Source organism: Plectrocnemia conspersa, unplaced genomic scaffold (assembly GCF_051122295.1).
Source record: "Plectrocnemia conspersa isolate PC_06_02 unplaced genomic scaffold, ASM5112229v1 ptg000012l, whole genome shotgun sequence".
Lineage (NCBI taxonomy): Eukaryota > Metazoa > Arthropoda > Insecta > Trichoptera > Polycentropodidae > Plectrocnemia > Plectrocnemia conspersa.
In genome coordinates this window covers 27,286,737-27,309,235 of record NW_028277176.1, presented here as the reverse complement: position 1 = coordinate 27,309,235, position 22,499 = coordinate 27,286,737, and the positions used below count along the sequence as shown (strand labels likewise).

Below are 22,499 nucleotides of genomic sequence, written 5' to 3'. Positions count from 1 at the left end.
AACGACTTTTAAAAGAGTTAAATACAAGAAGTAAAGAAGCATCAACTGCTCGTAAACTAAACAATGATTTGGGTGGAAGTATTGTCAAGGAACCTACAAGCAATGGTGGCTTAAAATATTTCATGCCAAAAACGAGAAATGGACAAATGAAAGTGTTAATTGAACAGACACAGAAATTCAAGAGCTTGCAATAATTTAACAATTCTAGACCACAGCTATAAAAAGCTTAATAAATGGGTACCGCACGAAGCAAATGAAAAATAGAAATAGAAGATGCAAAATGTTTCGATAAAAATAAAGCTCCAAAACATTTCAAAAGACTACATTTTTTAAAATTCTGTTGAAATCATGACAACTAAAAGTAGATTGAATCATGCTGATATAAGACTTGACTTAAGAATAGATTTTTTAAATATCTCAACTAAGTTCGCGAATCAGCATAATCTGGCATATTGTTCCAAAATTACTGCTATTAAAAAAAGTAAAAAAATCGCAATTCCGTAAAAAATCCTAATAAATATTTTATATAATCAATTGAAATAAAATAATAATTAAAAAGTTGTATAAAACAAAATATTTTTGTATACATTATAAAAGTACATTATTCTAAAAAAAACCTACAAAAAATTTTAGAAGGCAAAAAATTTTTAAAATAGCAATTGAAATGAAATAAAATTTTAAATAAATATTTTTATTCCGTAGAAGAATATTAGAGAAAAAGTAAAGAAGCATAAAAGGTATAAAAATAAAAAAAATTAAAATAATATATAAAAATGAGAATGAAAAAAGAGGTGGAAAATATTTTATCATAAATTCTAAAATGTTTATGATCTTCTAAAGGTACTGTTTTAAATTACATATACAAATTTCAAATTGTCGGTGCCAATAATTATTTTGGTTTACTTTCAGTTTATGCGGCACCCATTTGTCAAGTTTTTTTAATTTTTTATTTTAGATTTGCCAAACTACTAACCCTTAACTTTTATAAAAGTTTTTGAATTATGTGTGGTGCTGACTCAACTAAAGGACGCTATGACCTATTTTGCCGGCAGTACGAATTTTTTAGAACCACTATTTCACCGTTTGTTTCATTCAGTTCTTTCGTTTGCTTTAATACCCACATCAAAAGCATTGTTTAGTTTACTAACAGTTTTTGCTGCTTTGCTAATCATCTAAAAATTCTCTGTTATCCTTAAAAAATCCATTCTTAAATCAATAGTTCAATTTAAAGCAAAAGTAATACAACCCAATTCGTTTATAGTTTATATACTAAAATACAGACCGAATAATTTACTTAAAATATGTTATGATCGTTTAAAATATATGTAATTATATTTTTTATTAATTTTTATAAATTAAAAAAAATGTAAAACATATTCCTAATGAAAATTTTTTTCGTTCAAAATCAGACTGAATCGAATCCTATAAGTATTGCCTATGCTTAGGCATTCAATTGATGTGTCCATCAATTATGATGTCCCAATAGAAATGACTGAGTTATTGAATCGCAGGAGATTGTGCGATGAACGCTACCAATCACCGAGGAATAGTTTGCTCTACATCTCTGCTCACCTAATACAATAGAACGATTCGAATTCGCCGCACGCCAAATAGTTAGCTACACTCTATACTCTCCTAATACAACAGAGCGGTTCGACTTCAAACTAAGGTGCCGTCGGACGCCGCCGTACGCTGTGCTGTTTTCAGTATTCTGTTTTTTTCTTCACAACATAAACAAATTTATATTATATTATTAAATATAACATTTTATTTTAGATATTGTAGTGCTTTAACTTTAAATAAATGATCTAAATAAATAAAGCAACTTAGTCTACATAAGCATTATATAGACTTAGTTGCTTTATTTACTTAAATATATGATCTATGAATACTGTTAATAAGTACAAATTTAAAACGTAAAGTTAAATAAGTCTGAGTTTGTAGTGATAAAGAAGGTTTATTAAATTAAATTAGATACTAGTTTTCAATTTTATTGTTTACAAAAATTAAAACAATTTCATTTATTATCATTTTTTTCTGCACTCCGATACTTATAACTTTATTTATTTGTTAGCCACTTAATTTAATCAATTGAGAAGATTGAGGAAATCAGAACAATGTAGAAAATAATATTTATATAAGAATCGTGTTTCGTACATTTTAGAATATTATTATAACATATTTTTTACTATAATTATATATTATTTGCAATCCGCGAATAATAAAAACTCTATGTTTAAAATTTTGTATGTTTAAAAACTCTATGTTTCAAAAAATTATATGTTTCAACTTTTTCATACGTAGTATATATAATACATATGTATGTACATTTTCATACTTATCATTATTTATTTAAATGTTACAGTGAATGTTTATTTTTAGTAAAGTAATATTTTCACTACTGAAGTTCAAATACATTTTTAACAGTATTTATATATATTTCTACTAGCAAAAATATAATTTAACCGAAATAATATGTTGCTCTAAAATATCTATGAAACTCAATTTGACAATTGCGAAACGTACATTTGCTGTTCGAACCCAAACCTAACCTACAAGAATTAACCAAACACAACTTGACCTAATGAAAGTTCTAAAACTAATTACAGCTTTAAAACTTCAATTAGTTTTAGAATAAGATACAAACTAAGCCAACTAAACGCTAAGGGAAAAATAGGCGGAAGAAGAAGTACAGACAGAGGTCGTATTTCCTATATTGCTCCATAATTTGTCTGCATTTCGATATAACACAATGTTTTAAAAAATATGATGCAATTCTTACCGATATTACAACGAACTTTTGATATGAGAGTATTGGTCAAAATGTATTCAAACCGAATTTTGGTCAATAGGAGGGCGCAAAAACAATTATAATATCAATTAGTAGTGGGAACGTTCGGTAACGAGCGTTCCTACTACGACGGCTATGTCCAAGTTTTCTGGTTATGTCTAAAAGAGTGCAGTTGGCTCACAACATCCTCATTTGAGATTCGCCAGAGCTGTGTCGGATCAGCAATATTAGATATGCGTCACAGAGAGACAGATGGATAGAACAGCAAGCAGGGAAAAAGAGAGGAGCAGATTGAAGAAGACGCTTTAGAGACTCAACCACAGTCACAGCACGAGGCACATTAGCGGATAGTTCAGAATCATCATGACAGATCACGCCTGGCAATAATTCAACTCGACACTCCAGCAAAGACTCTCTGACTTTCAATACAAGATACTTTGCCTCTACCATTGAATAACCGCAGTTATAATTCCTTACATATATTATTATGTGGTATTTTTAAATGGTTATTAAAATAAAGTGTTGCATGCTTTTCCAGCGTCTATTTTGGCTACAAATTTACACTCCTTTGGCTTCAAAACCCGATATGTTTGTCCACAAACATATTATTAACCCAATGTCTGATCTCTATGCAGTTTTTCATATGCTTGGATAATTATTTGGAAAATGTTTCAAGGGAAAAAGTATGTTAATACAAAAGTTATTCTAAGGATATTTTCAATTTTTATGTATAATGCACAGCTGTGAGGAGAAGAAGTGCGTCATTAAAATTTATTTTGTGCTATACTTGTTAACAGATTTCAGTATAACATAATTTTAAGATTGAAGGCTTTTTAATTAATTTTATACATGGTTAATAAATTATCATCCATTATTATAAACAGCTTTTTATGCAGTATTTAAAGTTATGGTTGTCCAAAATTATATATATAAAAAAATACAAAAAGTCATGAATTAACCAGCTAAACTCGTTTTTGGTTTATGTGTTTTTTTCTGTGTAATACATATATTCTATTTATGTATCCTTTATTTCAATATAAACTACAGTAAATATACAAAGTCTACTAATGCGCGTGAGAATGCTAAAATAGCTTAAAAATTATTCGTTCCTAAATATTTTTTAAATGCACTTAATTTAGTAATATTTAATTGGGTTTGAGAAGGAATTTCTTGGATGAATAAAATCTGCATAGGGATTGTTTGTGTTAAAAATACTGTGTTATAAATAAATTTAAAGGCAAAATAATACACGTTAAAAATATTCATTATTAACACAATTAATATTTTTTGGAATACTTAATTCAAAAAATCGTAAAACATAATTTAATCGCGTATTAAGATTTCTTCGATTTTTACTAACGAACTTAATCGTTACTTTTATAATTTTAAAATCAACAACACAGCTTTCAAGTTAAACAGGCAATGAAATTAAAAGCTTGACAAAAATTATAATAAATTCATTATAAATTTAATTCAGTTTTTCAAATGACAAAACGTAGTGTTTTTAATATAAATCAGTCGTATTATATAGAAACTATAGGCCGTTCAATGTTTATTTAATATGTTTATATATCTTTACGTATCAACATTTTTTTCCGAATAAATTCAATAAAAAAATAACACACGTCAAATATATTTTCATGAAAAAATCCATCAAAATACAGTTTTATTAAAAAATTCGGTATGGGTATATAAATAATAAAAACATGAGTTTTAAAAATATATGTACATATATAATGTAATAATATAAAATAAGACGCAAAATATTTATTCTCCGTTTTTGGAAAATACATTTTTGTACACTCAATGTTTCTCTTATTAAATTATATACTAAGTTACAAGTATACAATAAGTTGTATAATTACTTAATTATTACTTAAATATATGTATATAATATATGGGCTAAGATAAAATACGGAAATAATAAACAAAAATTTATAAATAATATCCCAGAGCTGCGATTAAGTGCCACGAAGAGCTAAGAATAACAAAGCACGGCAAGTTCGATCTAATGTCGAGGTTTTCTTTATTAAGTATAGTCCATTATGAGTTCTTAGCACTAGGTTGTACATATATTAAAGCGTATTCTTTACATTTACTAGTAATTTGAAGAAAACGACTAGAACTGTGAGTAAACAACTCTTAGGTTTTGCACCACGATAACGCAATTTTGCAAAAATTTACAATATCGGTTATTAGCTGCTGTATTTAAACAGATATAGTCTTTTAACTGTGACAGCACATAAAGAATATATTGAAAGAACAACTTTGAGACCATTGATTTAATAAAGGTAAAAATCACTGAATGAGCTAATATTTTATTCTACACATGTTTTTCGAATTGACGTTAGCATAATAATAATATATCTTATGATGACTTATTAAAAAGGGATATTATGAATATTAAAGAATAAATTAATACTCTTTGATAAAAATGAAAAAAGTAATTTTTAATCACACCTTGTATGTACATAAGTGCGACGAACTAAACAAATAAAAAACGGGTTTTATTATAAAGTAAATGTATAAATATCCGATTAAATCTTACAATTTATAAAACACTAATATGATGTCAGGAAGTATTTTTTGATCACAATACCAAAGATCGCGTGAGATTTACATCGCAAATTAACTTTGAATAATATGATTCGCCTACGGTAAAATTGGGACACGTGTCCCCAATTTTACTGGTTGGTCAAGGACGAGTACATCCTGCTCCAAATCTAGTGCGTACCTAAGGATAGGTTAGGAAAAGCCAGAAGCCGGGAAAATCGATATGCCCCGAGCGTTTTCCAGCTGTTACCGTTCGAGCTCGAGACTTTCCACGTGCGAAGGTTACATAACACGTGCTAAATATATAACACGTGTGCCACTTTGAATAAATAGAATGATGTAATGAGATAGTGTGGATACTATTTTGTAATAAATTGTTTATAGTTTATTTAAATAATATTTTTTCGATAAGGATTTGTAAATCAAAACTTGTACATATTTTTAACAGAAAACTTTACAATAGAGTTGGTTCAACTATTCCTTATTATTTTAACCTTATGTATTTTAGTAGCAACATTTTTCAGATAAAAAAATACTAGGATTCGAATCCAATATTTTTTTTAAAAGAAGAAATTACAGGGATTTCTAGTAAAAAATACAATTCACTTTTTAGCATATCGCAAATGTATCACAATACTTATTAAACGTATATTAAATTTAATAGCATTTTTATGTTTTAGACCTTCAATTTTAATTCACTATTAAAGTAAATATGTACAGCAAGTACATTTGTAAAAATTCACACATGCGTAAATGCTTCCTGCGTTTATTAAAATAAGATTAATATCCATTTAACCTTAATCGATTTAATTATATCGTTAATCTAATGAAATAAAAAATTATTGCGTGTTTTATATATTACTGCATTACAAAATATATGATTAAATTTTTCTAATAGGCAAATCACCGGTAAACTGACACAAAACATGTGTTTCGAAATATCTTATAATACATATGTATATAATAATTATTAAAAAGATTTTTGTAACGATCAGATAGGATAATACTTGTTTACAGAACATTCTCATATCGATTTTTCGAAAGAGATTTAAAAGATTCAAATCTTAATAACAAAGTAGATAATTTCGCTCACACAATGAGGGGGTCTTCAATATCAAATTGATAATCTTAATCGATTTATTTTTAAGTGAAATTAATAAAGAAAAGGTCATGCAGTATAATAATTATTAAAATTTATACTCGTATTGTATAATTCATTTATATGTGTTTTCTCATGACGTCACTACGGGCCACTGTTCTTTGAGGTCATTCTATCTTATATTGATCCGCAGTTCATGAAGGTAGGACATATGATTTTTTATTTGATAAGATACTGACACACGTGATTTCGTTTGCAATGTCAGATTAAAAAATTATAATATTTTTAATGATATCTTATCGCAATAATCCGACTTGATGTTTTGATCCGTGGGTCAAAAGATATCGACTCAAATAAAAATATATTAACGAACTGTAAATACAGATAATAGATCTAACTAGAACATAACTTATCGAGTTGATAAAATCTCGAAATGCATTGACGGCAGATTGGTTTTGGAAGACCATAAAAATTTGTGGAAATAATCTCTAAGTATGGTGGATGAAGCAATATTTCATAACTCAACTCGTGCAACTCTTAGAGGGTCATTGTCGCATTGTCGTGCAAGAGAATCAGACCTTTTCGATGGACCAGTGCTGTGAGCTGGATATCGCACTTGGTCGATTTCATGACAATATTATTTAGATGTAATAGTTTCGCCAGGATTAAAAAAAATGTAGTAAAAAATGAACAGCCAACATTTTTATTTTGTGTTTTTTTAGGTTTCACAAAATACTCAGGGACGTAATTTTTATGTTAACAAAGATGATTCACTATTCTTCGCACGTTGAAAGCGATCGATACATATATCGCTATTTACTGTTGCGTATAAGAAATGTGCGGCACCCATTTATTAAACTTCATTTATTTTTCTAGCTATGAGATGGATAAACAGCTCTCGACCTCAGCACGAATTTTTGACACCATTATTAAAAAAATAAAAAATCTCTACTCAACACATTTTTATATATAGTAAGTTTCTGATTTTTTTTTTATTATTTTACGACAATAGCTTGTTTAAAAAAATATTGATAAAACACACAATAATGCAAAATAGCCACGCAGATTTTCAAATGCCATTAACTGCTTTTAATGACCGTGATTTACCACAAAAACTCCGTGATTTACCACAAAAAAAAAAATTTGGCATAGTATTATTTGAACTATCCTTTGTACAAATTGGACGGTCGCCCAATACGGGGCCGTAAAAATATAAGTTTCCAAAATTGGGATGATTTCGGGGTAGAGTGAAATCAATTGACCATTTTCCAATTCTTTTAAGCATTCTCGAAGGACCATTATAAAATATGTGACACTACATCTCATCACCAATTGAATATTTTTGGTAAATTATATATTTTGTACGATAAACTGTATATTATAAACATCAGCAATTCTGGTGTTGAACAGCTACAAAAGTCACTCGGTCATCAATCTAGAAAATAATGATATTTTTATTCAAAAATTTAACTAACCAGAACTAAATTGAATAAAAGCAACTCATTTATTCTAACTATTATTAAAAGTAGTCTTTCGCCTACACAAAACTCTTATGGAATTTTTTTCTCGGCTATACAGGGATATACCTACTAATCTCATATCACTTTTACACTACATGTAATAAACTAGACCATAGTTTCTTAACCTTTTTACATCCACGGACCACCAAAAAATCATAAAATTTTGGCGGACCATCAACATTGGAATAAAATAATAAATATTTATATAATTTACTTTTTATTCAAAACATTTAATTTTGCATCACAGTATGCTGATATAACCATATTTAAGTATATTAAAACAGTCAGTAACAAGAAATATAATTTAAAAATCCATAAAACACAGCATAAAATTCGATTGCTTATCGAAATAATAAAAATAGGACTACCTGCGATAAGTCGATTTCTAAATAGCCCTATGCAAAAACAAGCGAATACAAAACAGATGTGAAATTAATTTTATTACAAAATCAATTGTAAAATCAGTGAAATTAATTTTATTCAAAAAGTCTTTGCGAACCACCGGCTAAGAAACTATGAACTTGACCACGTGTGACAAGAGGAATATATTTACAAATTCGATAGCACACAAAGAACTTTCACTTAGACACACAAGAGTTCGTACGAATACGAAACCAAGAAGAGCAACCATTGAAACGGGGAATATCGAGAAAGCAGCCGCTTCTCCCTTCACGTCAATTCTGTATGACGCACAGACGTAGAACGCCTGTTTCTTAGATATGCATCTATGCTGCGTATGAGATAAAAATGCACATAGTTTTTATTAATTTGAATAGGAGGCCAAACGCCTTTTTGATATCAAGTCTCTTTTAGTGTTGATTTTTTTAAAGACAACTCTACGTATTTTTGCTTAAAGCCAAATAGAATTTCCTGAATTATATTTATTATATAGACAATATATATTAAATATATACAGTGTTGCTTTGACCTACGAGTTTAATTTGTTCCGTAAAGGAGCTCGCAATTCAAATTACTCGCATGTCAAATCAATTTTTGTTACATAGGAATGAATTAAAATGCCATTAAACATAGTCACGCAATTCTTTCTTTTGCTCGTTGCTCGTATGTCAAGTCATTTTTAATAAAAAAAATTTGCTCGTATCTCAAAATATTCGTAAATCAAATTCCACTGTACTATGAAATTAAAATTTTAAAACAAAAACCGCGATTATTTTCCTATAAACAAACAGGAAAATTCCAGATTTATGTATAACAATGACACTCAGTTTTAAATCTTCTATGTAAAATAGAAAAAATCTACATAAGATAAAATAAACCGATTTTGAATCAGCCTCATGTTTTAGACATAACAGAATTTTATCTTCCATTTATATTATATTAATAAAAATAGAGAAAAGACTAACGTACTTAAAAAGAGTTTAAATTATTTATGCTGTCTTTAAAAGTTAAGGTAAAACTTTTCGCGATAGTGACTATTGAACAGCAATAACTTGAAGATTATTTGGGAATAATATTTTATCTGCACATTTAATATTTGCATTAAAACATAACCTAAGTTGATTACGTCACAAGATGTTATAAATACCATTTACTTTTAATATGTTGATCAATATCACTCGTTTGATCAATGTAACTAAAAATAACTCAACCAATGTTCGTTAACCGCTCGTTTAACGAATTGCGGTTGTATCGATTTAATAACAATTTTTAAACGTATATAAATAAATTATAACGTTATTTCGACAGCAGAGCGTAGGCGAAAGCGAAACAATCGTTATTTGAAGAAAGTAAAGCAGGAAATGTTCTTGTAGCGCATTCATCGCCAAGCTAGTTAATTTTTTCTGTAAATTAACGAAGAGCAGAACAAAATGCGAGATAAAGTTTACGTGAGATTAGAGTGTTCAAAATGAGATTCATAAGATGATCAGATGAAAAAATAATGTCTCAATAAATACAAATAAGTATTGATGAAATCTTTTTAGATTAATATTATACTTTTTCGTAAATCTATTGCCAAAATAAATGCGTTAGTTCAAAGTATTCCACTTTGGTAACAATACTCAAACATAAGTTTATTCATTATATAGTACATATGCTACAATATTAAATATAAAATATGTTTATTTTTTAGCATTGATTGCATTACGGTTGTTGTCCTTAAGATATTGAACTATTTCAGGATTTTTCATAAACACCTTTTATTTAAATACCCTCATAAAAAAAGTTTGGCCATTTTAAGAGATCTTTATTGCCATTTAAATTCACTTCAACTTTTATTAACGACCAGGAAACATATCAGTATGAATTAAAATTTTGTGGAATCACATATTGAAGATCTTAATAATTTCTGTAATTTTTTTTACTGAGGAAAAAAAACTGAAAAAACTAAAAAAAATCCCATTATATTTGGCTCACACCCCTAAAATCTGCCGTCCATTAAATAAAGTGGACTTAAAATATTAGAAAACAAGGACATTCGATGCAAAGTTCAGCGTATTATCTTTTAATAATAATATTAAATATTAAAATCGTATAGTTGTGTCAGGATCACCTATTGGTTAAAGATTTGAAGATTGAAAGGGAGTCCTACTTTATCTATTTCCTTAAGAGTATATAAGTCAGTACACTGTCGTACTAAATTACTCATTTCCACCACTTCGCTTTTGACTTGAAATAACGAAAGTTCAACTGAACCTGCATCAAGCGGAGCTACGCCGAATTAAACGAGAAAGCAGCCGCTTTTCACCTCGACCGTCCGATCAGGTGACCTGAATTTAACCCGATTATCAAACTGCAAGGTAATCAATAACACTCAATGACAAATGTCTTCGCACTAATAATATTTTTTAAATATGTATGTTTCTTGAGTAGGCACTCAATTTTATTACGTCTGTTTATGATGTTTCCTCATTATAATTCTTTAAAACAGTATTCTGCCTCATGTTAACAATCAATATTCATAATTTCCATAAAGCTTGACAATGATTATATTGCCCTTGGTGGTATTATTATTTCGATATAAAATCTATGATCTGAGATACACTATATATAACTTAATTATCAATATTAGTTGGATTCAATAGCATTATTATATGTTAATACATATTTATTGTTGATTAAAACAATATTTAATATCGATTTTGCTAAAAGTAATTATATATTCTTGTGAATTGTGAATCAAACCTCTATGCCTTTTCAATCATTGACATAAGTAATCGACAATGCCTTTTCTTTTTTTAAGTCATTTATTATATAATAACATTTTAATACTAATTGCTCATAATAATTAATCAGTTATGTCACTCATTGTTACCATTCTCTATTTAATATTTTAATAATTGATCAACTGACAAGATTTTATAATATTTTCAGAAAGAAGAATTTAATAAAAAATATTTATCCATATGCATTGTTTGAGGATTAAAATTTGGATTATTATTTTTTAGTCAATATTGATATTCAGTCTATTTGCAGTTATCATATAGCTCTGCTTTTTTTATTAAAAAATTGTTTTGATTTCACTTTTTGTTGTAAATTAATAAGAGCACGCATTACTCAATTGTGTATTTCTTATACGTGTATGTAAAAAGCGTTCACTTTCGTCACACAAAATGTATTGGAGTAATTCGTTCAATTAAAGCAACGTTTGACAGTTTTAATTTTGTAATATTTAAAAAATCTCAAACATCATATACGCCTTTTGAAAAGACTTTCATCTTTGAATATAATTTTGCTTGTCATGTTCGATCAATAGCCTCCTATAAGTTGTGAAGCAGACTATAATTACTACACACTATCAATGGCGGTTCAAGACGCATGCTCCGGGCTACTTTTAATTGCACCGTCATTCAAAATTATGTTCTAATGACAACATTCATTTCCTGCTTCTAATAAATGCATCATTGATCATTTTAACATAAAATGAATCATATAAAAATGCCAATGGATTAATTTATTAAATTATAATATTATCATATTTATTAACTAAAGAATTCGGTTCTAATAGTCATATACATATGTATAGCATTTTAAATTTTCATTAAACAAAAAATCATTAAAATTAAGTTATACCCTATTTGCGTTAACACAGTCAGTTCGAGAGCCATTTTATCATTACTGATAATTGAGAAAGGGATGACATCTTTGGATTTATGCCGCTACTATCAGCTCTAAAGCACAAGATATACTTATTTCGATAAATTTATAGAAATTAAAATCATCATCAAAATAAGCATATCGAACTTATATCCGTATCGTGTGCTTTACAGCTAATAGTAGGGGCATAGACCCAAACATGTCATCTCTTTCTCAATTATGAATAATGATTAAATGGATATCGTTTCCAACAGTTAGTGCACAAACATGTTGTCCTGTGATTGGTCAGTTACACTGAAGAGCAGTACCGTTATATGTAAGAACGCAGGGTTTTGGTTATTTGTTCATGAGATGTGGTTGTTAAGAGTATTATCTTATCACCCATTTCGCTATTGTTATAGTCATATATGCTTAATAATGATTTTCTAAAATTAATATATTTTATTAATTTAAAAAAATATGTTTCATTAATTGTAATTCAGCTCTGTTCTCAGTGATCACGCGAATTAAACGTGTATTTGTTTTTTTTTTGCACTGAGTAGTTAAATGCAAAATTAATAACAGGAAAAAAATCCTTTAAAAAAACATTGAAAAAACCCTAAAATTAATCCTTTATAATAAAATTGCATCAAAATTCATTAGATATGTTTTTACCATAAATTAATTTTATTTTTAATGTTCGGAATATATAAAATTTGGAATATTATAAATAAATCTTAATATAAAATAGTTAAATTGTTATAACAACCCATAATCGTCGCGTCAAAAATAGTATCGCAGGACTGGTAAAAAGAGTCATAACTAATGCATTAAAGTCCATTGAGTTCTTATTTTTGTAATAAACAGAGAGCAGTTATGCATATCCGTGCGAATGTTCAATAAAAAATGGTCAGTGCATAATATCTTCACCGAGCAGGCACCGCACACCCGAATTAAAAATTCTAAAAGATAATCATATTGCCAAATATATACAATTTTTAATATGCGATGTTTGGCAACAAATTAAACGATCAGAATTGTAATCTACTTTAGGTCAGAATAAAAATAAAATCTCGATAAGAATTTTATTGACAGCCTTGTCATAATTATATTATTCAGGGTCAAAATAAATATTTAAAAATAAGTTAGAATAAAAATAAACGACGATCAGAATTTAAAAAAATAGGACGATAGTGTGAATTTTAAAAGTAGTATAGCATTCATATATAAATGGGCAAAAAATACTTATTTCATAAATATATTATAAAATATCTCGCTCGCACCAAAACTATTGGACAGGTTAGGTGCGAGCGTTCGGCCGCGAACTAACGTTGGTCAGAACATTGAATACCTCATGAATCTATTTTATTTTATGTAGAATGCAAAGGTATTCAGAGCGACGAGCGAAGCGGGAATAACGACAGAACGACGTCGGAGAGCACGCTTGGCTTTTTGTGTTGAAATATGACAATGTTGCGAACCCATTCAAATAAGTCCCTAAAACACATTGGTAATGATTATGTATTATTATGTTCACCAACTGTCAAAATAAATCTAATTTTGAGGTTAAAATAAAAACTGACTATTCTTTATAAATATTGACCAATGATCTGTCCAAATAATTATTACCAGTTTAATTTAAATTCAAACCATTCAATAAAAATTTCGAGCAATTAATTTCAATTCAGACCATTTTATATTTATTTATTCTGACCCGAAAAATACAAGTCGGTAGGTATTAGACAAAATAAAGAGTCTAGTTCCGCTCCAATCTTTTGCAATGGTCAAAGGATCAAGTGTCAAATGGGACGTTGCACTTCCCTCATTCCTCGATGGTATATAAGCTAGAACACTGCCATAATCACTTTCATTACATCTTTCATCACAACAAAAACACTACGTTTTCAACTTAAGATAACGAAAAGTCAACCAAACTACCGATATATATCGGGGTCTGCTTAAACATAATTGATTAGCTAGAGTATTTTTTATTTTATTAGCGCTGAACAAACGATTGTCTATATGAGAAATATCCATTAACAATTGCTAGAACTACCTGAACAAAACTGAAAGGTCGGTGCACAATGCGATTGAATGCGTTACAGTCGATCCAAGATGTGCACGCTCATTAACACAGTATTGGTAAAAAATATAATATAATGACCATGTGAAATTACACCAGTTAAGCAATCACCTAAATCCTAATAGTTCAACCTGATATTTAAAACGACTTGGATATAATGCGGCGAAGTATTAAGATTGTACAAGATATATAGCGAATTAAAAAAAACTGTTAAAAAATAATTTTTAATTTTGTACTTACAAGTCAGAACGCTGTCGTACTTTTTCATTTTCTTAATGACTTTCGCCAGAATTTTTGTGGACACTTTCACTTCACTTGACCACAGAACTAACACTTGACCACAGAAAAAGCAGCCGCTTCTACTTTGAACGTCCACACCACTCCAACCGAACGCATCATAAGATTCCCTATCGAGCTCGATGGTTTACCGTTACATTCTAATTAGAATCCACTACTATTTGCCTCTCAGCCATACACCGTGGGGGTGTTACGCTGCGCTTCTAAAGAAATATTTACTATTTTATTTTTGTTATATAATAAATACAAATATTTTATTGCTTTTGGTAACAACAATAGTAGGAACACATTTAATAATGACTATAATAATTGAATTTATTTAAAACATCGTTGAAATTATGTGCAAAATTAAAAATATCAGATACACAAGTAGCAAAATTATGGAATGAAGTTAGTGGTATTGCAGGTTTATCAAATTTATTCATTTGACAATCCAGGAATGGGTCCGAACCCCTAGAAATAAAAGTGCGAGGGGTGTCGCATGCAACGAAGAAAGAGATGCTATTTCGTGTAACGGTACTTCGTCCAGACGACATGAGAATCTTATGAAGCCAACCGAACAGTCAACCAGATTTCCCGAATGTATGTCGATCGATATGACTATTGTAATTATTATTATTAAACAAATAATTGCACGTACCGTAGCCTCAATGTAGACCTTATCCCGATTTTGACTGCAGAAAAAAAAATAAACGCGAAAACAATTGAAATAAATATTTATGTTATATAGATTATTATTCAAATTTTAATGCCTGCATTTAAATAAACCTAAATAAATATTTAATAAAATAGATGAATATAAATTCTCACGCGTTAACAATTCAAATTTTAAAACGGTACATTCATATATATATATTTAGGATTAGATTTATACTTATTAAATTAAATTATATATTAAGAATAAAGCATAGTTTCAATACTAATATAAAGTGTTGAAAAATATATTAAAAAAAACACTTACGAATCCTAATAGGAAGTCGTTAAAAGGTGGTAGAAATTAATTACTTCTAATACACAGATTAAATCACGTATTCCAGACGACTACCGGGTGAAAGTATGTACAATAATCATAACTTGGTGAACGCTCTTACGTTTTTACCTTGGCACACTTAGCTTCAATTCACTACAAGTACACCCATTGTCAGAAGCTGCTAAATAAATAAATAATCGTGCACGGCAAGAAAGTAGAAGTAATCACTTCTTCTGTGGCGCTACACATCGATAAGATCTCTAATCGTTTCGATGACTTTCCCGTTAAACTAACGACGAGCCTTTTGTCCACAGAAAATGTCATTGAATACAAGAAAGAGACAAGAAGGCGTTTGATGATGTGTAATTGGTGAGATGTGAAGAAAATAATGACAAAAAACATTTTCTTGCACTTTACACTTATAATTTATAATTCTGTCAATAAGTTATAAGTCCTTGAGAATTACAAATTATATCTCAGATGATGCAGTTATTTCAGCAATGTTTAGTTTAGTTTCTGTAAAGGGTTTTTTTAATTATTCTCTTTGCATTATTAATTAAGATTTAAACCTGTGTTCTGCTAAAGAAAAATTGGGTACCGCACGAAATTTAGTAACAAAGCGAGTAGTGAAAGTTAAGACGCTACCCATATCTACATATATATATTTAAAAATAAATATTGACTACAAAAAGTGAGCTACAGTATTATGTATAAAAAAATCTTTAAAAGCAGCTAAAATAATTCTGATTTTGTCGAAGACGAACAGTTCAAAAATTGTATCTTTTGCAGGAAAAGATTAAACTAAATTTATTAAACACAGAACACTTAAAACCATTTTACAATCTGGTGATGATGATGATAAAACGTAATGTATTTAAAACGACAGGCAAAATTATAATTGAGGAATACAACGTCCAAATGAAAATAACGAAATTTTCACCAACAAAAAATGAGATAAAAACATTATTTTACACAAAAACAAATATTTATAAACATAACGTAAATCTTATTTCAATTATAAATTCATAAGAAATCAGAAGCACAATTGCCAAGCATCTTTCTTCAGTATCATCATATGTCAAAGAAACTAAGAATTTTATGATGTTGGGAATTGTATTGTAAAATAATATAACATGTATAAACGACGGACGAAGCGGGAATAACGTCAGAGCGGCGGCAGAGAGCATGCTTGACTTGTTGTGTTGCTGTTGATAATGACCATGTATTATTATGCTGATTATCTGTCGAAATAAAACTTACCTTGAGGTTAAAATTGTAAAGTGCAAATAATAAAAATACTAGCTATTATTTATAAATACTAACCAATGAACTGTAGTAAATACTAACTGAAAAAAAATATTCTGACATTTTGTCAAGATAATTCTTACCATATATTAAATATTTTGACCAGTCCAATTTAAATTATAAGCATTTAATATAAATTCTGACCATTTAATAATTATTTATTCTGACCTTTAACTATAAGTTCTGACCCATGTAATATGATTCTAACCACCACCGTACTAAAATTCTAACTCTAAGAGTTAATAATTAATTACGCAGCTACTGAATATTAGTTAAAAAATAAATATTTAATGTTTTTTTAATAGGTATACATACGCACCATCACGTTCAGTTAGCAAATCAATATGGACCTGAAACTATATTTTTAAAAGTAGGCTATGAGGCCACAACTGGTTTAGTGGAACCAAAGGTCTATTTTCATTAGCAACGTTGTCAAGAAGTCGCACCACAAATAAAAATCGCCTTTTGACTGATGTCGTCAATGAAAATTATAATACAATAAATCCCAATTTAACCACTCGATACTGGCATGGCGTTAATTTAACGCCAACGGCAATGCCACTGAGTTGAATAGTGGTAAAACCGCATTTTTCTATGAATTAAGATATATTCATTATTGACCAAGAATATCGATGAAACTTTGAATGAACTTAAGGTTTACTAGTTGTAGAAGTATGATTGATTGATTAAGAAATATTGAAGATGAATAAGTTAGAAAATAATATGTAACCAGAGTATTTTTATATGTATTTAATTAAAAAAATAAGATGTACATAAATTTAAAACTAGAATTAGAAACAATTTAAGGATAGTTGGGTATAGTAAAATGAGTACGGCCAGGGGAATAATTCACAAGAGTGTGATTTTGTATAATAATATTTCTAGGATAATCCGCAAAAAAGAATATGTAGCGGATTTCCTCAATGGAGTAAAGAAACTCATTCGTGCATTAAAAATAAATTATAATATTAAAGTATTTTTTATGTTTTGATTAAATTTGTTAAGTATATAAACAATTAGCTATATTAGCTTTATAAATCAAATAAATAATAATTAAAATCTTACATATTGTTTCATAGTTGTCTGTTATATTTTCGCCGAATACGACAATGAAATTGACATTTTCGTAAATTTTGATACACAAACTGTACAGAATTATTATTTTTGTAGAGCAATTGAACAATTTTAACGCATTGAGCGATGGTTAATCGATCCAGTTCGTAAATGTATTGTTGCAAACTAACATTTGCCATTTTGAACACGAGTGATTAAAACGAAACTTGGATTAACCTATATGATAGATAGATGTGTGTTTTTCAACTTATTAGATTCCTGTTCTAATTAGAGCATATTTACAACAGATGAACGTAATCCTAACATCGCACTTCAAAAAAGTTTTGTCCACGTCTTTCGGTTTTATGGTTTTCATCTCTCGCTTACAGTGGTAATAATATAAAAGTCTTAATTATCCTGTTATAAACTACTTTTAGAAACTTGAAAAATATTTTATACACACACATGAAAAAGTCGCGATGATTCTTCATTCTGACGCACTTCGATTCGTTTACTTGACTTTTGAAAATTCTCCCATAAACTCTTGTTGCATTTAAATAATTGGCAAACACTTCGCGAGATGACAAGTTGACTGACGCTTTACTGTGTTTACAATGACAAATTTACGAGGAAACGAAGTTCGCACTAATTCGCACCATTTTTTTACCTGTTGTTCCACGGCAAACATTTTCTTTTATATCTAGACAAACATTTGCTTAGAAAACAACTGATCGGTTCTAGTACATCGATCGAGCAATGTCATGTGGATCATTAGCATAACTAATTGTTATAGTTTAAACGGGTTTAAGCGACACGAAGCATTGCAGTGACGCGAATAAAATTATTTTTTTAAATAAAAAAATATTTATATTCAAAGATCATAGTACATAGACATGACTTTTGTACCATTTTTTGACACAAATAATGTAAAAGATTAATTTTATATGAAATAATAATTATTATGTAAATAATTTACAGCAAAAAAAATATTAGACGAAAAAAATGTCGTTACGGCCAAAAGTGTCAAACTTACGAGCGTCACGGATGTCAATAAAAGGAATTTGATTTAATATTTTAATGTATTTTTAATGTTATGCAAAGTTATACATTTGAGAATTAAGATACTATTTTGATAATTAGGCCATATTTGATTTGTTTTATGTCGCGGAATGTCATTTAAATTTGTAGGTTATGTGCGTGATGTAAACTCGACCAGAAACGACTGTCATCGATGCAATTATCCATAATTGCTCATTATGTATCAAGGGTATCTTTGTAAAAACGAAGTTCCTTGATATGTACATATGCATATAAATGAAACGAAGATATATTTTCAATAACCATTTTATTTTCTAATAAAAATTATATTTATTTTACAATACAAAATAAGCCACCATAATTTCCAAATAAATTAATGCACATTTGAGGCCCATTCGGTTTATAAAAGAAAGTTAAATGGAACGTATTAAAGTGATACAAGGTGTTGGTTAAACGCCGGCGACTTACGACTGAATCATTCTATGACAAGTAAAATGCAAGAAAGTCGCCGGACGCGTCCAGAAACATAAGATTCCTTTGCTCATTATATGCATATCCGTATATTTACACAGCAAAGGTGCGATTCTTATATGAGATTACATCCGATTGTGTCCTTATATTTTAATTTGCGGTAAATTAAAATAGTATACAAAGTAAAAACTAACGTTATCTTTATTTTAATATATACATAATATAAATTTAACAACACTCTTCAAGCACACAACTCAGCCACTCTCCGACATTTGGCAATTACTTATTTCGCACACACGCAATAATTTAAAAGCGGATCTCCGCCGACCGTTTTGGTATGTTTCAACTGTACTGCGTAAAATTAAAAGAATATCACAATATGGGCGCGAGGGTATCGCAAGGAGCTGCCTGAAACGGCGACGAATCACACCGGCGCTCCTACGTCTTGCTGGTAGCGCTGCGTGAGGGAGTGGGCCGCGTCGGTGAGTCCGGCGAGAGCTCGTCTCAAGCCGGCTAGGTGTCGTCTGAAGTTTTCGGCCGTGCACTCGGCTCCGGCCACTCCTCCTTCGCAATCGTCTCCGTCGACGCCGGAATCCTCCGATCCTTCCACGCCGACGTCGCTCTCGTTATCGCTGGGCAGAGAGGCGCTGGACGAAGTGGACGCGGTGGAAGCCGTAGATGGCCGACGGACGTGTCCTTTTTTCACCGTAGTGCTCCTCTCTTTCTCTTTCGGCTCTCCGCGGTCCTTGCCCCACAGAAGCTCGACCTTAGCCGCCTTCAAGATGTTATAGAGAGCGAACAGATCTTCGGACGCCAACGGGTTGTGTTGCTGTCTGCGTCCGGACTCGGTCGCCGTCTCCGCCACTTTCAAATCCATAAGCCGGCAAGGGACGAGCACCGTTTCGTCCATAGCGTTGACCGTCTTGACGAACTTCTCCATAGCGTTCAAGATGCTATCTTTGGAGAATTCTGTATCGTCGTGCCGGGCGATCTTGCGCAGACAATTCCTGCAAAACATCAAACGCACACATTAAAATCTACCCACATGTACAAAAATTGCTAACTCGACCTTCAAATTTATGAAATCTATGCACATGACACATATACGTCGAGTTGAGCAATTGAACGCGCGCGAAATGCAACTGTGCAACACTTTCTTCACAATTACTATATTTCATTTTTCGTACTTGGATGAATGAAAGAATAAAATCATCTACCTGCTATTTTCCATGTTTGCACTCAACGTATCACTGTATCCCACCATCTTGATATAAACTCTATCACTAACGTTGCGAAACGCGTGTTATATAGAAATATAAAAAACTGGGTGCGTCAGTGTCGTCTCGTGAGCGATACAGAGCGCGAACACAGAGCCCGACCGAATGGTGTGGAAACCTCCCCCGCCGCGCCTTATATATGCTCGATCCGGCCGGCGAGCGCCGTCGACAGTGCGCTGATACGCCGCTCTCGGAGCGCAGAGCTAATCTCTATTTTTTTTCACGCGCCACACTCGCAATAAAACTCGAGCTAAACGCGCCGATTCAAATTAAACGCCCCGACAAATTTATTTATATTTTTTACAATAGCAACACAGCTCTTATTGATATTTTGCATTTTAAAAAGTTCTCCTGGCGCGGCGCATCAGCGACTCGCCTCGCGGCGCTCGAAAGTCGTACCACAATCCGAGCTCGCGATTGGTCGCACGGATGACAGCCGGCTGCCACATTCGTTACGGGAGCGCGCCATTTTTTAAATTTGCACGAGATATACAAAAATGTAAATTGACTCGCGTCGTCCGTTATAATGGATTTTACTCGGCGTATCGACTGAGATGATCGATGTGAACACACCTTCATTCAAATTACAGGTATATTTTGGAAAATTTATACAAGTTTCAGCATTTCTAAAAACCTATTTTAATATTTTTAGTTATACAATGTACATATTTATTTATTTAGCTAACCCAATAGTCGAAAACAATAAATAGTTATTATTTCAATACACAAAAAATATATACAGCCTTGGTCATAATAATAAGGCACGGAGCGTTTTCTTGCTGGAATCGGATGGTAGCGTGGTCTGTGCTTGGAAATATTTTTCAGTAGGAGTCCATTATAGTGGATTCCAACATTGAAATATAAATATCACTATTCGTACTACTTCGCAAGTGTACAGTTTTCCTACCCCTGCTGCTGATATCCAACCCCAGACCATAACGCTTCCACCACAATATTTGACTTAGGGTACTACGCAATCAACAAAATATTCTTCTCTGACTCTTTTACGCACGTGTACTACATCAGGGGTCTCAAAGATTTAAAAAGTATGATTATTTTAAAAAATTATTGCTTTGAAAAAAATTGTATAAATGTTTTTTTATATTAACCAATTTTAGTTTAAAACAACATTAAAATTGGATTCATCAGACCTTACGACTTTCGCTCAATCTGTGATTTAGTGCCAACTTTAACATATTTATTTATTTCTAAAAGCCACGGTTTGGGACGTTTGTGTCAACCTCTGAGCCCCACATGGTCGAGCCTTCTCACCATCCGCGAAAAAATGAATGGTTCTATGGCGATTTTTAAGGGACTCGCAAACGTTCGATCTTCCTAGGCAGTTGTCTTTCGTTTTCTTCCAGTTCTTGGCTTTAATTTGTAAGAACCGCATTCGTTGAACCGTTGCAAAACATTTTGGACAGCGTGTCATGAACAATTACTGTGTTTTCTAATTTTCGATATATTCAGTCAATAATATGCAATAAAATTGTATTCGCTCTTTTAGCTTCACTTAATTCGCGTTTTTGGTAAATTTTTAAATGTTCATATAACATTAAAAATAAATTATGAAATAAAAAAATTACAACGACAAATAAAGGTCGAAATCTAGCAACTGAACATAATGGTCACTTAAGCAAGACTGCACAATTAGACCTGCAATCTCTTTTTAAAGCTCAAGTGAGCAATTAAAAATGACAAATTCCTTTGTATAGTTCTTAAAATTACGTTTAAAGCACTTGTAAAGAGTTACATAGCATTTTAAGGGGTGCCCCATTATTATGACCAAGGCTGTATAATTAAAATAATACGTAAAAAAAATATTATAATTCAATGCTATGTTACACCGGATCACTGAATTCGCTTATTGCGTCAAGCAGACTTCATTTTGCTTATTTTGTACGTTGAGCAAAGTAGATAGAAGCGCTCCGGTAGTGTTTTTCGTAACTAGACCGAATGTCATTTGTCTATTGAAAAATAAATCATGAGAATGCCAAAAATGTCTAG

General features: G+C 30.5%; 1 protein-coding gene and 1 long non-coding RNA gene across 2 annotated transcripts in view; both read right to left on the bottom strand.

Moving 5' to 3' along the window:
- The window catches only part of LOC148228715 (uncharacterized), a 123,045-nt gene extending 104,611 nt beyond the window's left edge, over positions 1 to 18,434 (bottom strand). The window contains exon 1 of the long non-coding RNA XR_015811732.1: positions 18,172 to 18,434. This is a non-coding gene — a long non-coding RNA (uncharacterized LOC148228715). The remainder of the gene's footprint in view (positions 1 to 18,171) is intronic.
- A 602-nt stretch (positions 18,435 to 19,036) lies between these two features.
- Positions 19,037 to 20,602, bottom strand: LOC148228714 (mid1-interacting protein 1-B). The gene is made up of 2 exons (XM_088200053.1): positions 20,433 to 20,602; positions 19,037 to 20,222 (listed from the first exon to the last, which is right to left on the bottom strand). The coding sequence occupies exons 1-2, from the start codon at positions 20,477 to 20,479 to the stop codon at positions 19,640 to 19,642; spliced, it is 630 nt and encodes a 209-aa protein (XP_088056179.1). The 5' UTR covers positions 20,480 to 20,602; the 3' UTR covers positions 19,037 to 19,639.
- Between the last annotated feature and the right edge of the window lie 1,897 nt (positions 20,603 to 22,499).

Coding starts and splice junctions, on each gene's coding strand:
- LOC148228714 (XM_088200053.1), bottom strand. CDS start 20,479: ATGGTGGGATACAGTGATACGTTGAGTGCAAACATGGAAAATAGCAG. Junction 20,223..20,432: donor GCAAACATGGAAAATAGCAG/GTAGATGATTTT, acceptor GATGTTTTGCAG/GAATTGTCTGCGCAAGATCG.